At 35.9% G+C, this 19,941-nt stretch overlaps 3 protein-coding genes across 4 annotated transcripts; 2 read left to right on the top strand and 1 right to left on the bottom strand.

Moving 5' to 3' along the window:
• Positions 1-1,747: 1,747 nt before the first annotated feature.
• On the top strand, positions 1,748-6,710 carry LOC119639876 (transketolase-like protein 2). Of its 2 annotated transcripts, none has more exons than XM_038037562.1 (4): positions 1,748-1,935; positions 4,729-5,064; positions 5,123-6,388; positions 6,453-6,710. In XM_038037562.1, the coding sequence occupies exons 1-4, from the start codon at positions 1,832-1,834 to the stop codon at positions 6,628-6,630; spliced, it is 1,884 nt and encodes a 627-aa protein (XP_037893490.1). In that variant the 5' UTR covers positions 1,748-1,831; the 3' UTR covers positions 6,631-6,710. The 2 variants fall into 2 exon arrangements, with proteins under 2 accessions (XP_037893490.1, XP_037893491.1); XM_038037563.1 differs by lacking the exon at positions 1,748-1,935 and adding an exon at positions 3,727-3,815 and having other exon boundaries at positions 6,453-6,708.
• A 2,424-nt stretch (positions 6,711-9,134) lies between these two features.
• LOC119640023 (transketolase-like protein 2) lies at positions 9,135-12,075 on the top strand. Its single transcript, XM_038037799.1, has 4 exons — positions 9,135-9,238; positions 10,155-10,490; positions 10,552-11,817; positions 11,883-12,075. The coding sequence occupies exons 1-4, from the start codon at positions 9,135-9,137 to the stop codon at positions 12,073-12,075; spliced, it is 1,899 nt and encodes a 632-aa protein (XP_037893727.1).
• Positions 12,076-13,811: 1,736 nt separating this feature from the next.
• Positions 13,812-17,808, bottom strand: LOC119639875 (importin-9). The gene is made up of 6 exons (XM_038037561.1): positions 17,508-17,808; positions 16,643-17,299; positions 16,136-16,563; positions 15,686-16,071; positions 15,451-15,616; positions 13,812-15,379 (listed from the first exon to the last, which is right to left on the bottom strand). Exons 1-6 carry the CDS (start codon positions 17,638-17,640, stop codon positions 14,045-14,047), a joined length of 3,105 nt encoding a protein of 1,034 aa, XP_037893489.1. The 5' UTR covers positions 17,641-17,808; the 3' UTR covers positions 13,812-14,044.
• Between the last annotated feature and the right edge of the window lie 2,133 nt (positions 17,809-19,941).

Below are 19,941 nucleotides of genomic sequence, written 5' to 3'. Positions count from 1 at the left end.
TGACTAACACAATAATGCAATATTTAAGAGACTTTATGAGAGTTGGCAAATCATAGGGTTTTGTACGTATACAAAGAATTAGAACAAAACAAGTAAGAAACTTATATTCGGCGGGGGCCGAATCCCGCATAACCACCACTAAGTTTTTCGCATTCTATTCTCCAAGTCCTTTTATTTGATACCCATAACGCTAGCGTTATTAAGAAAAATATAATCGCTGTTTTTATCATATTCATTTTAAAATGAATGCGCCAATTTTTTTAAAGCTTCCTCCATGTCAATGCTCTTACGGAAAGTAAATTTCTACATTGCAAAAATTTACAATTTTTAATTTTTTTTTAATAAAAATTGGCCCATAAGAATTAAATTTTAAAATTAAATGTACTACATTTGGACTACGCAGGGCTCTTTTTTAAACCCAGCTCTTATAAGTATTCTTATGAAAAGTACACCTTTTTCCTATATAACGTGTTCTTTTGAAAATTCACTGTACGAATATTTGCAGGACGGTGCAGAGTGGGCCATGGTGCACTATAGTTTTTGTATTTCTCTCTTCATAAAAACTTGCAATTACGTTTTTGTTTGCGTTTCTTTGCATATTTGGAACGAAGGATTAGGCTATCATGAAATTTTGCACCTTAAGATTGCGTTTCAAAACAACGCAGTACACATTGCCTGGGTTTGTACTATTTGAAAGTCTCATATAACGCAGGTTCAATATATTCAAAATAGGCTTCCATGTAACACGATATAAATTATACTAGTACATTAGTAGTTATATCGAAGCCGTGGCATACGGCGTACATAAACATAACGAGTTTTGACACAAGACAGTACACATTGCCTGGATTTATATTATATTAAAATCTCGTATAAGGCAGATTCGATATAAACGGTGCAAACGTACGGACATACAGGTACATTTATATTATTTCAATGTCCCGAATGCCAGAGCTTGGATATAATATAATCATAGCGCAAAACAAGTTTGGATATAACACGGTACATATTGCGTTGATTTATATTATTTCAAAGTATCGTATACCACGATTCGATATAACATACAGGCAACAGTAAACAAGTATCGATATAGCACTGTACCTTTTACCTTGATTTATATTATTTCATAGTCCTAGTCATAGTGTAAGACGGCTTCGATATAACATAAACACAACGCAATTCGAGTTTCGATATAACACGGTGCCTATTCCCTTGATTTATATTATTTCATATTCTCCTACAAGACAGTTTCGATAAAACATAAAGCAGGTCTCGATGCCACAGGGTATACTTTGACTTGATTTATGTTATATCTAAGCTGAAACTATATTGTTCTATATAAGACGGTTCCCATGCAACGCGATACGAACTAAGCGTGTTATATGAGGAATGATTGTAGTTCAAAAATATTGAAACTTTTACTAATAAAACATATTGATATTAGCTAATGGCATAGTGACATTAGCTAATACCGTATGAAGTAGATAATAAACATATTTACGGTCTAAATTTTTATTTCATATGGAATAAGTGGCAATAGTTTAGTCAAAAAAAATAATAATAATAATAAATAAATAAATATGGCAACGTAAGTAATTTACTTACTAATGCATAACTAAACACCACCGCTAACATTCCATTATAATAAAAGTAAAATCTTCTATCTCCGACTTTTTAGTGAGAATTAAGAAGCCGGCTAATAATCAAGTGAGCTTTTTTTCTGTGAACGAGGCCATAATTATAGAGATAAGATTTTCACAATTTAATAATAAAAAAAAAAAAAACTAAAGTTTTCTTTCACGCACAAAGATAATTAAAAGAAAGTCTGAAAATGTCTTATCATAAACCCGAAGCTAAAACTATTCAGGAGTTAAAGGATATCGCTCAACTTTTGCGTATACATTCGATAACCTCTACGCAAGCCTCGAAATCTGGGTGAGTTTGTTATGCTATGTTATGTTTAATTGAATATAGTCACAAATTTAATGTAATAAAAAATTGAAAAGTAGTTTAACCTTAATCGAGCTTACACGAGATCACATTGAATACTATGACCCTGACATAGCTCCAACGATAAATTGACGATTATATACATGATATGCCAATGTATACATTAGAGCAAGTGGAAACCACGTGTTTTAAACTTTTCTTTAATAAGAATTTTTTTATATTTTTTTTTTATTTTCAAGGTTGAACAAAATAGATAGTATTCGAAAATTTAAGCGGTCTTAGACCATTTTCTTTTTACTTCAAGGACAGTCATTAAAGTTAGTTACTACTGACTGTAGAAAACAACAACAACAACAAACAAACAACAGTAAGTAAACATATTAACTGTATTTTTTTTGGAAAGTTTTCTCTATTCTACCTTCATGGCTTGTATTTCTCCTTTGCCAAGATTTATTCCAATTAATGTAATGTAAGAAGCCTTTCCTTCGTTCCTTTCAATAAAAACTGTAAACTGTGAAAAGAACACGTTCGCCTTTTTATACCACATACGACTCGTGGTGCAAGGGTACCTTAAGTTTTTGCGGAAATATGCAATACCTAAGCCAATCTTTTATTATACCAATTGATTGAGAATAACTTTCTGAAACTTGTCTGTCCGTCTGCCTATCTTGCTTCCTTTAGTTCAAACTAGATCTGCCTTTGATTGTAGTAATTGTTTTAAAAACACTCTCTGGAGTTTATCTGTCCGTCTTGCTTTCTCGTATTCAACTTACACCCGCCTTTTATTATATTAACTGATTCAGAATCACTTTCTAAAATTTGTCCTTCTCTTTTGCTTTCTTGCATTCAACCTACGCCCATTATACCCCGTAATTTATAATCACGTTCTGAACGGGTCTAAGATTGTCTGTCTTTCTGTCCATTTTGTTTTCTTGTCTTCAATCTAGACCCATTTTTTATTATACCGATTCATTCAGAGTCACTTTCTGAAGCTTGACGGTCCGCCTGTCCATCTTGCTTTCTTTTTTCAAATCAAACCCATATTTTATTATACTAATCTGTTTAGAATCACTTTCTGAATCTTTTCAGTCCTTCTTTCTTTCTTATGTTCAACTTAGGCCTACCTTTCATTATACTAATTAATTCAGCATCACTCTCCGCAGCTTGTCTGTCTGTCTGACCACTTTTTCGACCATTTTCTACATAAAATCTTATTTTAATATATAACATGCAAACAACTGCATTAAGCAAAGTGAAGTAAGGCATTTAATGGTGGGCCGTATTCCACTAAAGCGTTTTTCTTTTGTTACTTTTAAGACAAACACGAAAAGATTCTTAAGTTGTAAAAGTCACATTCAACAATTTACAAACTTTAATTACTCCTGACTAAGTGCAAAAGGCAACTCTATAAATTTATAAAGACAAGCGGCTGCTTGCTTACGTTCGCTTCTATTTTCCAAATAGTATCATAATTACGCCTATTGTTTATTATTTCAGCTGTTTTAGCCTTTAATATGTAACAAGTCAATTACTTACTAATATCATAGGCGTCACAAGGCAGGCAAAAATATTTTTTATTTTTTTTATTTTACAACAAAATTGATATTGCAAAGCTTTATATTGTGACTATTACTCCAGAACGCCAAATTAAGAAGCGATTGAACTATAATTGGTATGGAAATGTCATGCAATTTATAAGAATTTAGACTAATGAGTAAAATAATAGAAGAAATTTTTTCTTGATTTTCTTAATAGATTTGTCTGGCGAAAAGAAAAGTCGAAAAGGAAAAACTATATTCAATGTACGTTACTCACCTCTAGCTTATGTTAAAAAAAGAAAATCTTCAATCGATTGTAATTGTAGAGTAAGTTCCCTATGTAGATATATGAAACAGTTGTAAGATGCGAAGTTTAATAGAATATTTGATATTGAAAATCTTCAGCGTTATAAACCTTTCTATACACAATAAATAAGTGTATGTTTAAACAGTTAACTATGTTGAACTCTTTAGCGATGGCGAGTATAGTTGTCAAACAGAGAGGAAAGATGACTTGATAAAGTTATAGAAATATGTTCTAAAATACATAGTTATACCAAACACAAATTCATAGTGATAATATTTGGTAAGGAAATCCGATAAGGACGGTTGGACGGATCATGGCGTTTACAATTGTCAGGCACAGTTAACGGCTTAAATAACTTCTTGTTTGCATAAAGTTTTTTGCTTATTAGAAGTATGGCCCTTGCGACTCTTAAATTGATTTTCGATCTTGACATGAAGATTTTATTATGGGGAAGGCAGATATAACCCTACTATACTCAACTTTTAAAGGCAAGACAAAACTTGCCTTTCATTTGGTAATTTTGGCGGAACTCGCGACTCAATTTAAACGATTTTTGAATGAAACTCGCCTGACGCGTGAAATAATATTTGTTTTTGAATACAAGCATCGCTTGGAAAGCGTACTTTTACCAGGAAGACAGTATTTGCCATGTATGCAGTCAATTTAGTTTTTTGAAGCTTAACATTGAGTTGTAAGTTCAAAATCTCAGTAAATTAAAAAAAGATTAGGTTTGCCTCTCCTAATTTTGGATGATTTAACAGTATTTTGAATATTTGATCATTGCCCTGGTATTATGTTAAAGTAAAACCTGTAGCCACTGTTTTGTCCATCACTCTATAATTCATTTCTTTTTTTTTTCTTAATTACAAGAGAGAAAGAAATATATAGAAGAGAGGGACGGAGAATTTAATTTATGTTACTTTTAATTTGCAGTCATCCCACATCATGTGCGTCCATTGCAGAGGTGATGTCTGTATTGTTCTTCAACACGATGCGGTTGAATGTGCAATCTCCACGTGATCCATCGAATGACCGATTTGTGCTATCGAAAGGTCATGCTGCTCCCATTTTGTATGCCGCCTGGGCCGAAGCTGGTCTATTTCCGGTGGAAGATTTACAAAATTTACGTAAACTTGACAGCGATTTGGAAGGTCATCCCACACCACGTTTAAATTTCATTGATGTCGGTACTGGTTCTTTGGGTCAAGGCGTGGCAGTAGCTGCTGGTATGGCATACGTGGGCAAGAATTTCGATAAATCCGATTATAGGTATGTGAGTGAGATTAATAAAATTATGGATTTCATGAGACGTTTCAATTCATTTCAGAACTTATGTCCTGGTTGGCGATGGCGAGTCAGCTGAAGGTTCAGTTTGGGAATCCTTGCATTTTGCCAGCCATTACAAGTTAGATAATTTATGTGTTATTTTCGATGTTAATCGTTTGGGTCAATCGGAACCAACTTCATTGCAACATCAAATGGACGTTTATCGTCAGCGTTTAGAAGCATTTGGTTTTAATGCCATTGTTGTTGATGGCCATGATGTCGAAGAGCTATGTAAAGCATTCTACGAAGCGGCAAACACTAAAATCAAGCCTACTGCTATCATTGCCAAAACCTTTAAAGGTAAATATTTTCCAAACATCGAGGATATGGAGAATTGGCATGGTAAACCGTTGGGTGACAAGGCGGAAAGCGTGATTAAACATTTGCAAGGTCTGATTGTAAACGTTGATGGCCATAATTTGTCAATAAAAAGTCCCGTAAATACTCAGGCGGTACCAAAGATCAATATCACTAATGTTAAGTTATCTACGCCGCCATCTTATAAGTTAGGTGATCAAGTAGCAACACGTTTGGCCTATGGTACGGCCTTGGTAAAAATAGCCGAAAATAATAATCGAGTTATTGCCTTAGACGGGGACACGAAAAACTCTACATTCTCTGAAAAGTTGAAGAAAGCTTTCCCTGATCGTTATATTGAATGTTTTATAGCCGAACAAAATCTGGTTGGCGTTGCGATTGGTGCGACATGTCGTGATCGCACCATAGCTTTCGCCTCCACATTTGCGACATTCTTTACGCGTGCCTTCGATCAAATACGAATGGGAGCCATTTCACAAACAAATGTCAATTTCGTTGGCTCGCATTGTGGCGTAAGCATTGGCGAAGATGGCCCATCTCAAATGGGTCTAGAGGATATAGCAATGTTTCGGACCATACCTCGTAGTACTGTTTTCTATCCATCTGATGCTGTAAGTTGTGAACGAGCCGTTGAATTGGCTGCCAACGCTATCGGCATTTGTTTTATACGCACATCACGACCCAATACGGCCGTTATATACGATAACAATGAAACTTTCGAGATCGGAAAAGCTCATATTGTAAAACAGTCTTCAAAGGATCAAGTTTTACTGATTGGTGCCGGTGTCACTTTATACGAATGCCTAAAGGCAGCTACAGAACTAGAAAAGGAGGGCATTCACGCCCGTGTACTTGATCCTTTCACTGTCAAACCAATAGATCGTGATCTAATTTTGAAAAGCGGTCAGACATGTGGTGGCCGCATCGTTGTTGTAGAAGATCATTATCAGTAAGTTAAGAAATATTTTAACTTAATTCCGATATAAAAGAATATAAATCTTCTCTCTTTACAGGCAAGGTGGCCTCGGCGAAGCTGTACTTAGTGCTTTGGCCGATAAACGTGACTTTGTTGTTAAACACCTGTATGTACCCACCGTACCACGCTCAGGACCACCCACCGTTCTTTTGGATTATTTTCGCATCTCCGCCCGGCACATTGTCAAGGCCGCACAAGACATCCTTAAGCTTTAATTTACTCTTTTCCTATCATTTACTAATTTGTTGAAACGTTTGTAACTTTTTTAAGTGAAAATACGACTACAACTACAGTATACAATACAAATATAAATTTCTTATAAAATTTTCTTAAAAAATTTTTCTGGAATTTCCTTGTACCCTATTAAAGAAACATTTTTCGCACATATCCGCGTATTATTAAATCCGTCAATTTTGCATCCCTTTCTGAAATGATCTAAGCTTGTCTATCTATCGGTCCGTCCGCCAAAGTAAAGACATCATCGACAAATTTGTAAAAGCATAGGAAACTCGTGCAAGCAGCTGGGTACTGAAAATGGACATATTGAAGAACATTTCACCTTTCTGACTTTTTTGCGCACTTCTCATAAGATACAAAATACAAATGTTCACATTTATTGTCTACAATATCCAGAAAGACTTGCGATAGACCCACCTCTCGATATAATGAAAGGTAGATCCATCTCAAGGCCTTCTGGATGCTGCACACATCTGCATAACTTAAAAGCTGACGTAGGTTATAACAAGTGACAAAATTGTAAGTTGACCGAGTCTTTCATATTCAACTACTTTTACCCTAAAAAAAGGAGAAAAATAAATTTTCATATTCTATAATATTGAATGGGCGTGGCTGATTATTTCCATTTTTGTAGAATATATGTTCCACTTTTCATTTTGCGTTCATACACGGTAGTCCCGCCTATAACGCGTTTTCATATTACGCGATTTCAATCCCCCGTATGACACGGGCATTTCCCCATATAACACGTGGATTTCCCACATATATATTTCTGTACTGTGACATTTATAATGATTTGTATAGTTCATAATTAGTTTCGCGTACCTTTACACGTGTGTCAATTGTGTTATTACAAAATTAAATTATTTTATTAAATTTGTGTACTAAAAGGTGTAGGTTAAATTTTACACTGCAGTGAGAAAGGTTAAATGTGATGAATCATTTATACGTAACGCGTTATACGAGGTCGTAAAAATGCCTTAAACGGGAATACCCCCATAAAGCGTTTTCCTATAACGCGAAACCAATCTACCGAGGGGGGATTACTGTATAAATGGCGACCAAAAACGCCAAAGGGGACATACCGTAAATGTGTCCTTGGACCGACTTAGGCTATCTTAAATACCAACCCGAGTGCAAGCATCTCCAATACTTGCCCTAAGACTATGGCTTCATTTTTCGGTTAAGAGAATGTTTACGACGGATCTTACATTTCTGTATAAACCTTTGTTCAGTTCAAAGCTCGAAAAGAAATTATTGCTGTTCTTATGATTCTGAAATGGTACGCAAAATTTTCTAATGAACCTCTGCCCCAACTATAATATGAGTCGATTGGACGCTTCTTGTCCAAAGTACGGAGTTTCTTTCTGATTGTGAGCCCGTTAGACTCATCGTGGTAAGATTCGTTAGAACAAAGAAGAAAAAGTTAATTTTGATGTCATGACTAACTGTAAATTTACAAAACTTTGTTTTTTTTAGTGTTGATTGTCAATTTCAAATAAAGCAAACAAGTAAGGATTTCATAGTAAGCCACGGTCCATCACATCACATCGCACTACAGTTTTTCAGCTAACTATTCAATATAAGAAATTATACAGGAAGAGATCGAAAAAGTGCTTCGATCGAAACAGTTTTCAATAGCGTTCATTGCGGAAGTAAAACTTCTTCTAAAATATTTCAAAAATTGTGGCTTGCAGATTGAACAAAAGAAAACAAGACGGACAGGCAGACATATAAGCTTAGATCGATTCTGAAAGTGATTCCTGATTCAGAAAGTGATTATGAATCGATTTGTACAAGAAAAAGGAGATCTTCCCCAAGCCCATCTGGGTGTTATATAAAAGCGTACAAACTCAATATGTAGCCTTGTGCCACAAGTAGTGTAGGGTAAAAGAAATTTTGTTGTATTTAAAAGTGCATTATGAAATTGAAAGTTCAAATGAGCCTCAAAAGATCACCGCGGTCCGATTAGGGTCATATATATATTTTCTCAATAGTAATATTAACGTAGACATAGCGCCATAGTGGAAATATGCCTTGTCGCGAATGCTCAATATAACTTAGGTTAAGGACTACATTTCCTTTGAGTATAAAAGTTAATGTCCGATAACATTAGAAAAAAAATGTTTATTATTGTTTATTATCAATTTTTATTTGTCATGAATATCACCTGAACTTAAGATATTCGCTATATGAGATTTGATTCTTCTTGTAACGGCCGTAATCATGCAACGCTGTGACCTTTAGCTAAGACAGAATTAATTTATAAAAATAGAACGAGTTAATCATAACAAAGTAGACATTGGAAAGTAGATAAACGAAAGTTGTCAAAGGAATGGGAGATGTTCCTCTTTTTCTATTACAAAAATTTTCTAATAAAATTTTCTAAATAAATTTTCCGTAACGACCCTACGGTCAAGACGCTCATTCTGGCTTCAAAGGTGGTGAAAACGTCATTGCACCGGAATCTTGCGACCTGAATATGGCTTACTTATCTTTAAAAGATGAGACGATTCAAGAACTACAAAATATCGCTCATCGCCTGCGGATACATGCGATAACTTCTACTCAAGCTTCAAAATCTGGGTGAGTTTTCAAATCGTAGTTGGATAGTCAATGATGAACTAAAAAGTCTATGGTATGGACGTTCTGTTCCAATGCCGAACTTCTTGTCTACCGACTTTTCATCATATCTTCGTTTCAGCTCTTTAATGCTCTTTAATGTCACGGCGCTGATCGTTTTTAGTTTATTTTTAGTTGTCTACTTCGTTAGGGAGTTTTCTGTTTTGATCAATTGTGTATGTCTTTTAAAACCTCCTACCTAACCTAAAAATACTTTATGTAAGAATATTCAACTACTTATCATAAGAATGCAGGTCTCCAAAAGTATTCACTTACCTCATCCCCGGATTATGTTGTTGCTACAAAAAGACTCACTGAAGGCTGATCTATAAATATTATTGGCCAGGATAAGTAAGTTAGGCGAGAACCTACCATTTTCGAATTTGATAGCTCTTTTTGGGCAAAGGATTTTGCCTTTTGGTGTAGCGTCGCTTTTGTTTGAAATTTTTCCGTTCACTTCTTTTCGAATTTGTCCTACAGAATTTAATGCCTTAAAGGATATTGGTGAGTATGGAAATTTCTGGTAATTGTCGATATATATAAATCATTTTAGAAAAAGTGTACTTTCCTTTACCCATACTATAATAATGAGTAGGTTAGCTGTGACCACAAGCTCGTTACATCTTTATTTTTCCTCACTTCTTTCTAACCGCCCCCGTGTTACATGAATAGGGGACATCGTCGGAGTGATGACAGACGCACAAAAAAAGTTATTCCTCTATGACCTCTTCACAATACATATATGGTATCATATGTGATACATTATTTTATATATATATATATATATATTAATTATTGAGGTCACTATGTGACAACTGCTAGCTTATAATCCATTTAAGGAAAAGAATGTAAATTTTTATTGCCTTTTGTAACTTTTTAGTCATCCGACGTCATGCTCGTCTATTGCGGAAATAATGTCAGTATTATTCTTCTATACGATGCGTTTGAATTTGCAAAGTCCCCGCGATCCAGCAAGTGATCGATTAATATTATCAAAAGGTCATGCTGCCCCCATTTTATATGCAGCTTGGGCCGAAGTGGGTCTCTTTCCGGTAGAAAATTTGCTAAATTTACGTAGATTCGATAGCGATTTGGAAGGTCATCCCACACCGCGTTTAAATTTCATCGATGTCGCTACCGGTTCGTTGGGCCAAGGCGTGGCGGTAGCCGCTGGTATGGCATACGTGGGCAAGTATTTCGATAAATCCAATTACAGGTAAAAACAAAAAAAAAAAAAAAAAAAGCAATCTCTTCCATTAGCGCATTTTTGATTTCAGAATTTATGTCGTGGTTGGCGATGGTGAATCGGCCGAAGGTTCGGTGTGGGAGTCTCTACACTTTGCTGCTCACCACAAATTAGATAATCTATGTATAATTTTCGATGTTAATCGTCTGGGACAATCGGGTCCCACTTCATTGGGACACCAAACGGATATTTACCGTCAACGTCTGGAAGGATTCGGTTGCAATGTTTACGTCATTAATGGTCATGATGTGGAAGATCTCCTTGAAGCGTTCCATGAAGCAGCTTATACTAAAAAGAAACCGACTGCCATTATTGCTAAAACTTTTAAAGGTAAACATTTCCCAAATATCGAAGATATGGAGTGCTGGCATGGGAGACCTTTAGGTGATAAGGCCGAGGACGTTATCAAACATTTGCAAGATCTGATTGTAGAAGCGGATGGTCATGAGTTGACGATCAAAAATTTGTCAATTATTGCACCAGTGCCCAATGTCGACATTACCAATGTTAAATTGTCTACACCCCCTGACTATAAAATAGGAGATGCGATAGCTACTCGCATGGCTTATGGTTCAGCATTGGTAAAATTAGTCGAATATAATGCTTGCGTTATCGCTTTAGATGGAGACTCAAGCAACTCGACATTCTCGGAAAAGTTGAAGAAAGCTTTCCCTAACAATTTCATTGAGTGTTTTACAGCCGAACAAAATTTAGTAGGTGCAGCTATTGGTGCTGCCTGTCGCGATCGCACTATAGTTTTCGCTTCAACATTTGCGGCCTTCTTCACGCGGGCTTTCGATCAATTACGGATGGGAGCGATTTCTGGAACAAATGCTAACTTCGCTGGCTCGCATTGTGGCGTAAGTATTGGTGAAGATGGCCCATCTCAGATGGGTCTCGAGGATATAGCATTGTTTCGAGCCCTACCTGGCAGTACTGTATTCTATCCGACTGATGCTGTAAGTTGTGAACGAGCCGTTGAATTGGCTGCCAACACTAAGGGTATTTGTTTTATACGCACATCACGACCGAATACTGCCGTTATATACGATAACGATGAGACTTTTGCAGTAGGAAAAGCACATATTTTAAAACAATCTTCAGAAGATCAAATCCTACTTATTGGTGCCTGCGTAACCCTATTGGAATGTTTAAGGGCAGCGACAGGATTGGAAAAAATAGGCATGCATGCCCGTGTACTTGATCCATTCACTATTAAACCTCTCGATCGGGAGTCAATTTTGGAAAATGGTTACGCATGCTATGGCCTCATACTTGTTGTCGAAGATCATTATCAGTAAGTTGCAAAAGGCGTTTACATCTATAGAGACACAATAGAAAGTCCTCTTGTTTTCATTATAGGCAGGGAGGGCTGGGTGAAGCTGTACTTAGCGCTTTGGCTGATAGACGCGGCTTTATTGTCAAACATTTGTTTATACCCAGCGTACCACGATCAGGGGACGCATATACTCTTTTGGATCGCTTTGGAATTTCCGCCCGTCATATATTTAAGGCAGCAAAAGAAATTATTGAGACAGACTCTACTGTTTTTTGATCACCAACACAAACTTATTGTTCGATTGCTTTTGCTACGAAAATTTCCCCATGTAATATATGTTTCATATAAAGCATGTAAAGGACTAAAAAAAAAAAAAGAACAGCGTTTTTATACCCTATAATATTGAGTGGGCGCGGCTGATTTTTTCTGTGTTCAGACTAAAAGTGGAGAGATTTATGTGGTGCAGGCATGTAGTGTATAAAGCAAAAGACATTTATAGAACCGGAAAGGTATTCACTGTGTTTGTTGCATAGGTATGTGGTCGTTGCAGGCGTGTTGGTTGATCAGTTTGGGCCACTCTAACCTTGTTTTGCAAATTTTAGCCGCTATCATCATTTTTGCGAACGAGAGAACATCGATCAGGTGCTACACAGCTGGGAAGTCGGGCAAACGGACATGATTAAGTGCATTACGAATTTAAAACTCGCCAAGAATTTATGTAAACTTGATGGAGTTTTTGAAGCTTGGCTCTGCGCGGTATAAAGAAATTCATATTTTGATGTACTATAATAATGAGTAGGCATGATCAATTTCTACACCATCTTCTACACTATCGTACATAGAACATACCTTCAAATTTTTTTAGATTTATTTGCTTCGTATTTCTGTAAAAAAGAGGTTCCAATGTTACTGCCAAATTTAAAGTCGACAGCTTCAGTTTTGCGGCCAGCAAAATGTTTAGAGCACTACATAGATGTACGGGCGGACATACTCCAGCTGATTAAGAACATACATGCTCCTCCCCTTTATTTTTCCACTTCTTGTATGGAAATTTTCCAAGTGCCTAGTAAAAAACAAGTTACTTTACATCGTTCCAGGGTTTCACCCTTTCCAAAGTCAGTACATTATGAGCGTACACGATATTTCAAAAGTACCCTTATTTTGACTAAAATTTTGTTATTGTAAATCTTCCTTAAAAGCTTACACATCACATTGATGCGATCGATTTTTACTACTAACCCCCAGTAAGGTCTACAACGCGGACCTTGCTTTTGTAATTTTTAAAGAACCTATACCAAGATGTCGTGAAGCTACCTGTACACCGCACAACACACTACCGCGACTGGTCGTTCTTTAACCATTGAAGCAAGCTTCCCACCATACCTGATGTTTCCATTTTCAAAGAAAACATTCCCAAACACTATTCTCCTTCTCTTTCTGTAAATCTTTTTGATGGTCACTGCACCCGCATGTATCGGGTACATCTACTGAGTGGCTGATCATAAAAAAAAAAAAAAAAAAATCAAAACCTGGGCTAAAATTAGCGGCATATCTACTTTAGACTCTTGCATATTTCACAAAAATCAATGCTAACGTAGGGTAGGGTAGGACCTATAAAAAATGCAAATGCACAATTTAGAGTAAATTTGTATTAATAAGGCTGACGCCGACTACGTGATTCTATTTACCTCGTCTGGCCCGATACACCACTGCGAATAACTAACACCTGGTTGTGGAGGGCACCTTGTCGATGCATCATATGGTTACTCATAAGACGTGTTGTACTGCACGCAGTGGCTATCGAGAGCCGCTTTTGTAGTCGCGTTTGGAACATGATCAGTGGTAGTAAGATTTCATGGTTTGCACGTTATTTATTGACTCGGCGTTCAATAATCCTTTCGCTGTTAAGCTTTAATTTGTTGCTTGCTTATCGCTTAGAAAATTTGTTGAAACATCTTTTAACTTTATTAAGTGAAAACACTACAACAACTGGTAATATATAAATTTCGTACAAAACTTTCGTAACACATTCTTTCTGATATCATATTCTGATTTCATATTCAAGAAACGTTTTTATATTAATTCAGAGTTATTCAAGGCTTCAAAGAAACCTTCTTAGCATACCTGAGTTCGAAAAATGTTTGCAAATAAATTGTGAAAGATAATCAAATGTTTTCTCTTAAAAGGTTATAGAAAAATTAAATCGAAATTAATGTTTTTGATGCCAAAACTCAAAAGTCAACAGTTAGGCTACCTCAACTTGTATGGATTTTAAAACACCTTTTTCAGCTTCAGTCAAATGACTGACGAACATTGGGAAATGTTCACTGCTGGAAAAGTTTTGCAGGAACTTTGTAAGATTATCTTCCATATTAGTTTGGAATAATGGTCCATTTAAAAGTTCTTGTGTAAGCTGATCGTCATCGTTATCGTCATCATCGTCAGTCGCAAAATATAAATCGGAAATGAAACTTTGAAACTTCGGCGATGCGTTGTTGGTTGGCTTTTCAGCACTTTCAGCTAAATGCGACTCCTCCTCATCATCAGTTTCCGTTTCGTAATCAACAAAATGAGCTTCTTTTAGATGCGATAACTCGTTGATAAGCAATTTGAACATCTTAACTAAAGCTGGCATTGACACCCATTGATGATTCGTCTGAGAACGTGTTTTTACTCGCGTCGCTTGATTCGCAGCCTCATTAATAACGAGATCTTTTACATTTATGGAAGTCAAACGGGTATCTTGCGTTGTAACACCGTACTCGAAGAGTTTACACAAGGCCATTGTGGTTACTTTACGTTCGTAGGCACCAAAGAAAGAAGTCTGTTTTGACAGCCAATTATTAAAAACGAATTGCATGGCTGGCTCGCCTGTTGGACCCGGTACGGTGGAGAGAAAATTCAATACAGCCTCCGTTTGAGTAAGGAACAAGTGCGCGAACACTACAACTAAGCTCATAATTACTTTCAAACACTCGACTAATTGCATTTTGCTGATAACAGCTTTCAATAGCAGGTCAACATTTTCACCTAACATATTTCCCATTTTCGTGATGATAGTAATAACTAGACGTCCAATTTGACCGGCTGTCAATTCGTTGTTCATTGGATTTAATAACATGGTGGTCAGTTGCATAGTATAGTTAAGACCTTCACCATTCTTATAGGCGTAGATTTGCTCAGGTGAAACAAAAATGTAAGCCCGTAGGCATTCTCCGCCTGCGACCATAACGGCGTGATCATCGGACCGTAGAACGCAATGAATCATGGCTGGAAAAGCATTTTCAATAAGAGCCGCCGATAGCGGAGCTTGTGAATATTTTACAATAGTTGTAAGAACATCCAGGGCTATATCTTGTTTGGCAGTGCTAGCTTGTTCGTCTTGCAACGACAATATACTGACAATTGTTGATATGAATTTGTCCTGCAGCGGTTGTAAGCAATGCGGATTTTGACAAAGAGCTTTAATTAATTCCTGGACGATTTCCAAGATGAAAGGATCTTCAGGATATTTCAAAAACACTGCTAACGCCAGGGGAATCAATTTATTTTGAGCAGTAACTGCAAATGATGGATCGAACTGAAATACCCAAAGGGCAGCAAAGTGTAAAGGCTATGTTAAGAAAATTACTATATTGCAAGGAGCAGTACCGTTATTATTGTAGTCAAAGCTTCTAACAGCATTCCAAGAACAGAACTTTTACAACCTGGTACTAAATCCAAAATGCCTTCTAGAAAACCGGATAATTTATTTTGAACCAATGCTCGTTTCTCATCGTTTGGTTTTTCATGTGTTTTAACAAAACTGTAAATAGCTCTACGGGTAAAAGGGGAGAATTCAATTGAAAACTTCAAATGAAGGCAATAAATTCATTCTTGAACTAACCTTACGGCGCTAATCTTTAAAATAATGGACTTATCCGCTTGTAGACTTTGTAGAGTAACCATTAAGATTTCATCTAACATTTGAGGATTAAATAGTTTTGAACTCGAATAGGTGCTTAGTGTCCATAAGGCCCGACCAACTAAATGAGGACAATCATGATAGTTCAAACAATTGCGAACTACTGTCAAGTAATTCAATAAATCAAATTGATCATGCGAATGTAGAACGAGTTCATTATAAGCATGAACGGCAACCATACAGGCTTCTTGGATTTTCCACCAAAATTCATTACCAGCAGCTTTTTCCGCTTCCGCTACATTCATGTGACGACTGAGTGCTTCTTGAAGTGATGGTAGAATTTCGGTGCCAACTTCCTCGTACAAGGCCTTTCAGTAGCAATGGAAAGATATTTGTAATGTCTAAATGTTGAGAATTGACGTTAGCACTTACCACTAAAACGTCTTGGCCTGAAACGCGTACAGTTAATTCCATACCACCGTCATCTTCATCATCAACAAATTTCTCCGGATCTTCTTGCCAATCCTCAATTTGTTCTTCAGGAACTTGTATATAAACAATTACAATGTATATTAAATCGGTTAAGACATTTTTGATAGTCGCTCGAAATTTGCCAGCACCAATAACACACTGAATAAATTCAAAAATTTGCACAATCATATTGGTGAAGTTTGTTAGTTCATCTTCGTCGTCGTTACTATCACCGTATGTTACCGGGAAAGGACTTATTTCGGTTTGATTAACAATAACCTTAACATAGGTGTCGGCAATTTGGGTAAGCAATTGCCATATTACCGGCAATATCCGTTCCATATACGATTGTATATATTTCGACATTCCCGTAACAAGAAATGTTAAAACTTTTCCGGAAGCAAAAAAATAAATAGAAGGAAGAAATTATATTACTATGATATAAGGAGATTTTATCCAAAATCTTACTTTTCACAATTTCTGTCCGTAGCATAAAATTCGAAGCTGTTCCGCTATTCATTGATAAATAGTGAATTAATTTTTCCATAAAATTTGTTAATATTGAATTCATCATTGGAGCTTGCTCCTGCTTATCCGTAATATTTAAACTGATTGAATAAAATAATTTCTTTAAAATTCGTATTGCTAAAGTGCGAGTTTTAATGCTATAGTTTTGTTCCGATTCGAATATCCGATAAACTTCGGAGATAACTACTGGGCCAAGTTCAACAATTTGTTTCTCATCGTAAATGAAATCCTGTAGAATTTGCATGGCTCCATGAATAGAATTTTCATTACCACCCAGACATTTAATGATTATATCGAAAAGTTCCGTCCAAACGCTGGGCCAATCTGTTGTAGCGATTGTCGAAATTGTATGAGCCACAGATGAGCGTATTTTTGAATTAGGATCATATAAACCATTTGGTAAAATTTTGCGAATTGTGCGTTTGGCCTGTTCTGTGGCAACGGGACCGCAGCCACCAGCTTCACTTGGATTGCCTTCTTCATCGCATTCGCCCCAATGATTCTCCACATAACGTGTTAACATTATGCAGGCGATTTGCCTTAAAGGCAGCTCGAATGATTGATTCATGATTAATTCCGATAAATAAACGCCATAACCTGTAAAGATTTACCAAAACACATGGCTTAATAATAATATACCATCCATTATTGACATGATATTAATGAACTTTTTAAGATTATTTGCCGAAATTCGTATTTCATCTGCGTTATTCGCCCAGCGGCCGACGTTTTATTATTTCACCACCATTCTAAATTTCTCCTTTTTCTAATAAATAACCGCCGAAAATAAAGTGAAATATCTCACCTTCTGTGAATTCCAATTGCTTCATTCTCTGTTCGGCAGACTGTCTTATCCGCGTTTCCGAGCTTAATAGATTTTGTAATTCTTCTAATAGGGTCTGTTTTACAGACTCTGCATTTTGAAAAGCTAGGGACATGATTTTTAGTTTGTTTTTTTCAGGTATGGATAAACTTTTTCTTTTTTGTGAATTCTTCAATACAACAGTTACAACTTCAGCGTCCTTGTATAAAAAAAAAACGCAAATTCCTTTAAACTGGGCGAGATAACTTCTGCTAAAATGAAGTGTGTAAAGAATGACGCTGCCAGCTGCGAAGCAATTGTTCTATTAAGAATTAAAATTATTGTATGGTAAGATTTTAACCTGAACGTAGGGCGGAGCAACTGAGAAATAATAAATTTTAATTAGATGACAAAACTGGCAATACTGTAAACGAAATGGAATAAAAGAGATTTGCGCCAAAAAAAGGGAACAAAAAGAAATATTCAGTAAAGGAGTTGAAGAAAAGAAGTTTTTTTTTTTATTATATTAAGAAAATATTACAAAATGCATTACGCTATTATGCTATTGTTCCTTGGTAGTATCTAGCATTTGTAATCTATAAGCGGAACGCAATGAAAACAGATAGTTTAGGACTTTTCTAATTAGAAGCTCATTTGGGGGAACAACGACTAAGTGCATTGTTTGGCGCATGCGATTAAAAATCTTAAGAATCGCATACAGTCGATTGAAGGCTTAGGATGCGTATGTTACTAAAGGAAAACCATATTACCTCGCAGAAGGTCTATGACGTTCCATGTAGCTTTTGCTTGGAATTGAGCGTCTTGAGTTTAATGGGATGTAATTAGCTACTTATTAACTACTTATTTGATGCTTAAATACATGTAGTGATCATTGGTCATTGGTTTACCGCCTGACAGTTTCTCTGTGATGCCAAAATCACTGTAAATGAAAAATAAAACGAATATCAAAATATTAATCCTGAGATGAATTTCTTTTGTTTAACATACTCTCTGCTGCTGTTTGTATTAACCACGCCATTTGCAAAAACTTTTTGTTCAGGCCGAAATATAATTTGTATAAAAATTCCAAACATGTGAGAATAAGCGTATATGTTGTTTACACATGAAGGCAGGAAGGATGCAATTTCAGTTTTGATTCGCTTGGCGGGAGTATTAACTGGACTATTACTGTTCTCAGAAGCTGTTAAATCACCTGGCATGCTGTTCAAAGAAAAGAAAACGAACAAGAACAACTTCCCTATACAAAGAAAACGACCAAGAACAAACATCTTACACCAAGAAAACGAACAAGAGTTAACAAAAGTTTAATCGTGCCTTTCAAATACCGCTCCAAATACCGCAGCAGAGTTACAGCGACGCTGAAGCATAAATTAGTAAAAGTAAGCGCTAAACTTACTAAAGATTCTCCAGTTTCCACAGGAGGTTTAGCAGCGTAAAAATCATTTTTTAAAGGCAACTGGCTACGTAAAAACTTTTTTTGGTCATCATTGATTATTTTGTGAAAAATATAGATTTATACATATGCACGTAAGTTAAAAAACCAACAAGCAAATATTGCTAATAAAAAAAATGTGGATTTCTTTTTTTTCTTTAAATTTAAGTAAAACAATAAAAATAGAAATGCTAATCGTACGAAATTTCAACTTATCGAAGCTACTGGAGGTGGACCATTGCCGTTGGGCAACGTAGCGAACGCTTTTCTCTTCACGGGAGCGGTAAATTGCTTGACAAAACCTCGAAAAATATTCGTTAACATGTGTTTTAGTTTACTGTTGGTTCATTTTTGGGAGTCAGTATTTTCGAATACGACAATACCCGAAATTTGTGAAAGCCCGTCAAGCGAAATTATCCTATTTTCGGCGTAAGATGAACTTTACAAAAACTAAAAAATGACGTGAAACGCCATTGGAACAAAGTTGGCATAGTCGATGAGAACTATTTTGATTGCTATTAACTTTAGCATTATCATTATCTTTTGGATTCTTTATATTTTTAACAATGTCTTCCTTCGACTCACTGCTACCTAGACGAAAATGATAAAAAATCTTTTGAGGAATCTGAAATAATAAACAGTTCACAGATTTTGGAAATTTTCTCCATCATTCTTTTTATCATCTTTCTTGTCTTCTTTGTTCTTCTTCTTATTTTTTTTCTTGTCTTTAGTCGTTTCCTCCTTGTTTTTAGCTTGTTTTTCTATTTTTCATCGTCTTCATTGTCGGATTCTTCCGATTTATTTTCTCCCTCCTCCTCTTCGTCCGAAGATAAAAGCGTACGCACAGCGTCCAGTAATTACTCTCATATGCATACAAATTCGAAGTCGTTCATTTAATTACTCTCATATGCTTACAAATTCGGAGTCGTTCATTCAATTACTCTCATATGGCACCAAATTCGAAGTTGCTCAGTTAATTACTCT

This window comes from Glossina fuscipes, unplaced genomic scaffold (genome assembly GCF_014805625.2).
Source record: "Glossina fuscipes isolate IAEA_lab_2018 unplaced genomic scaffold, Yale_Gfus_2 114, whole genome shotgun sequence".
Lineage (NCBI taxonomy): Eukaryota > Metazoa > Arthropoda > Insecta > Diptera > Glossinidae > Glossina > Glossina fuscipes.
Note: the sequence above shows the minus strand (reverse complement) of the source record. Positions and strands in the feature narration are given on the sequence as shown.

What these genes read in the sequence shown, in the direction of transcription:
- LOC119639876 (XM_038037562.1), top strand. Translation starts at nt 1,832, where the DNA reads ATGTCTTATCATAAACCCGAAGCTAAAACTATTCAGGAGTTAAAGGAT. An exon ending in ACGCAAGCCTCGAAATCTGG is followed by an intron (nt 1,936 to 4,728) that starts GTGAGTTTGTTA and finishes TTTAATTTGCAG; the next exon opens with TCATCCCACATCATGTGCGT. An exon ending in TTCGATAAATCCGATTATAG is followed by an intron (nt 5,065 to 5,122) that starts GTATGTGAGTGA and finishes AATTCATTTCAG; the next exon opens with AACTTATGTCCTGGTTGGCG.
- LOC119640023 (XM_038037799.1), top strand. Translation starts at nt 9,135, where the DNA reads ATGGCTTACTTATCTTTAAAAGATGAGACGATTCAAGAACTACAAAAT. An exon ending in ACTCAAGCTTCAAAATCTGG is followed by an intron (nt 9,239 to 10,154) that starts GTGAGTTTTCAA and finishes GTAACTTTTTAG; the next exon opens with TCATCCGACGTCATGCTCGT. An exon ending in GTTGTCGAAGATCATTATCA is followed by an intron (nt 11,818 to 11,882) that starts GTAAGTTGCAAA and finishes TTTTCATTATAG; the next exon opens with GCAGGGAGGGCTGGGTGAAG.
- LOC119639875 (XM_038037561.1), bottom strand. Translation starts at nt 17,640, where the DNA reads ATGTCCCTAGCTTTTCAAAATGCAGAGTCTGTAAAACAGACCCTATTA. An exon ending in GCAATTGGAATTCACAGAAG is followed by an intron (nt 17,300 to 17,507) that starts GTGAGATATTTC and finishes AAATCTTTACAG; the next exon opens with GTTATGGCGTTTATTTATCG. An exon ending in ACGGACAGAAATTGTGAAAA is followed by an intron (nt 16,564 to 16,642) that starts GTAAGATTTTGG and finishes CTTCCGGAAAAG; the next exon opens with TTTTAACATTTCTTGTTACG.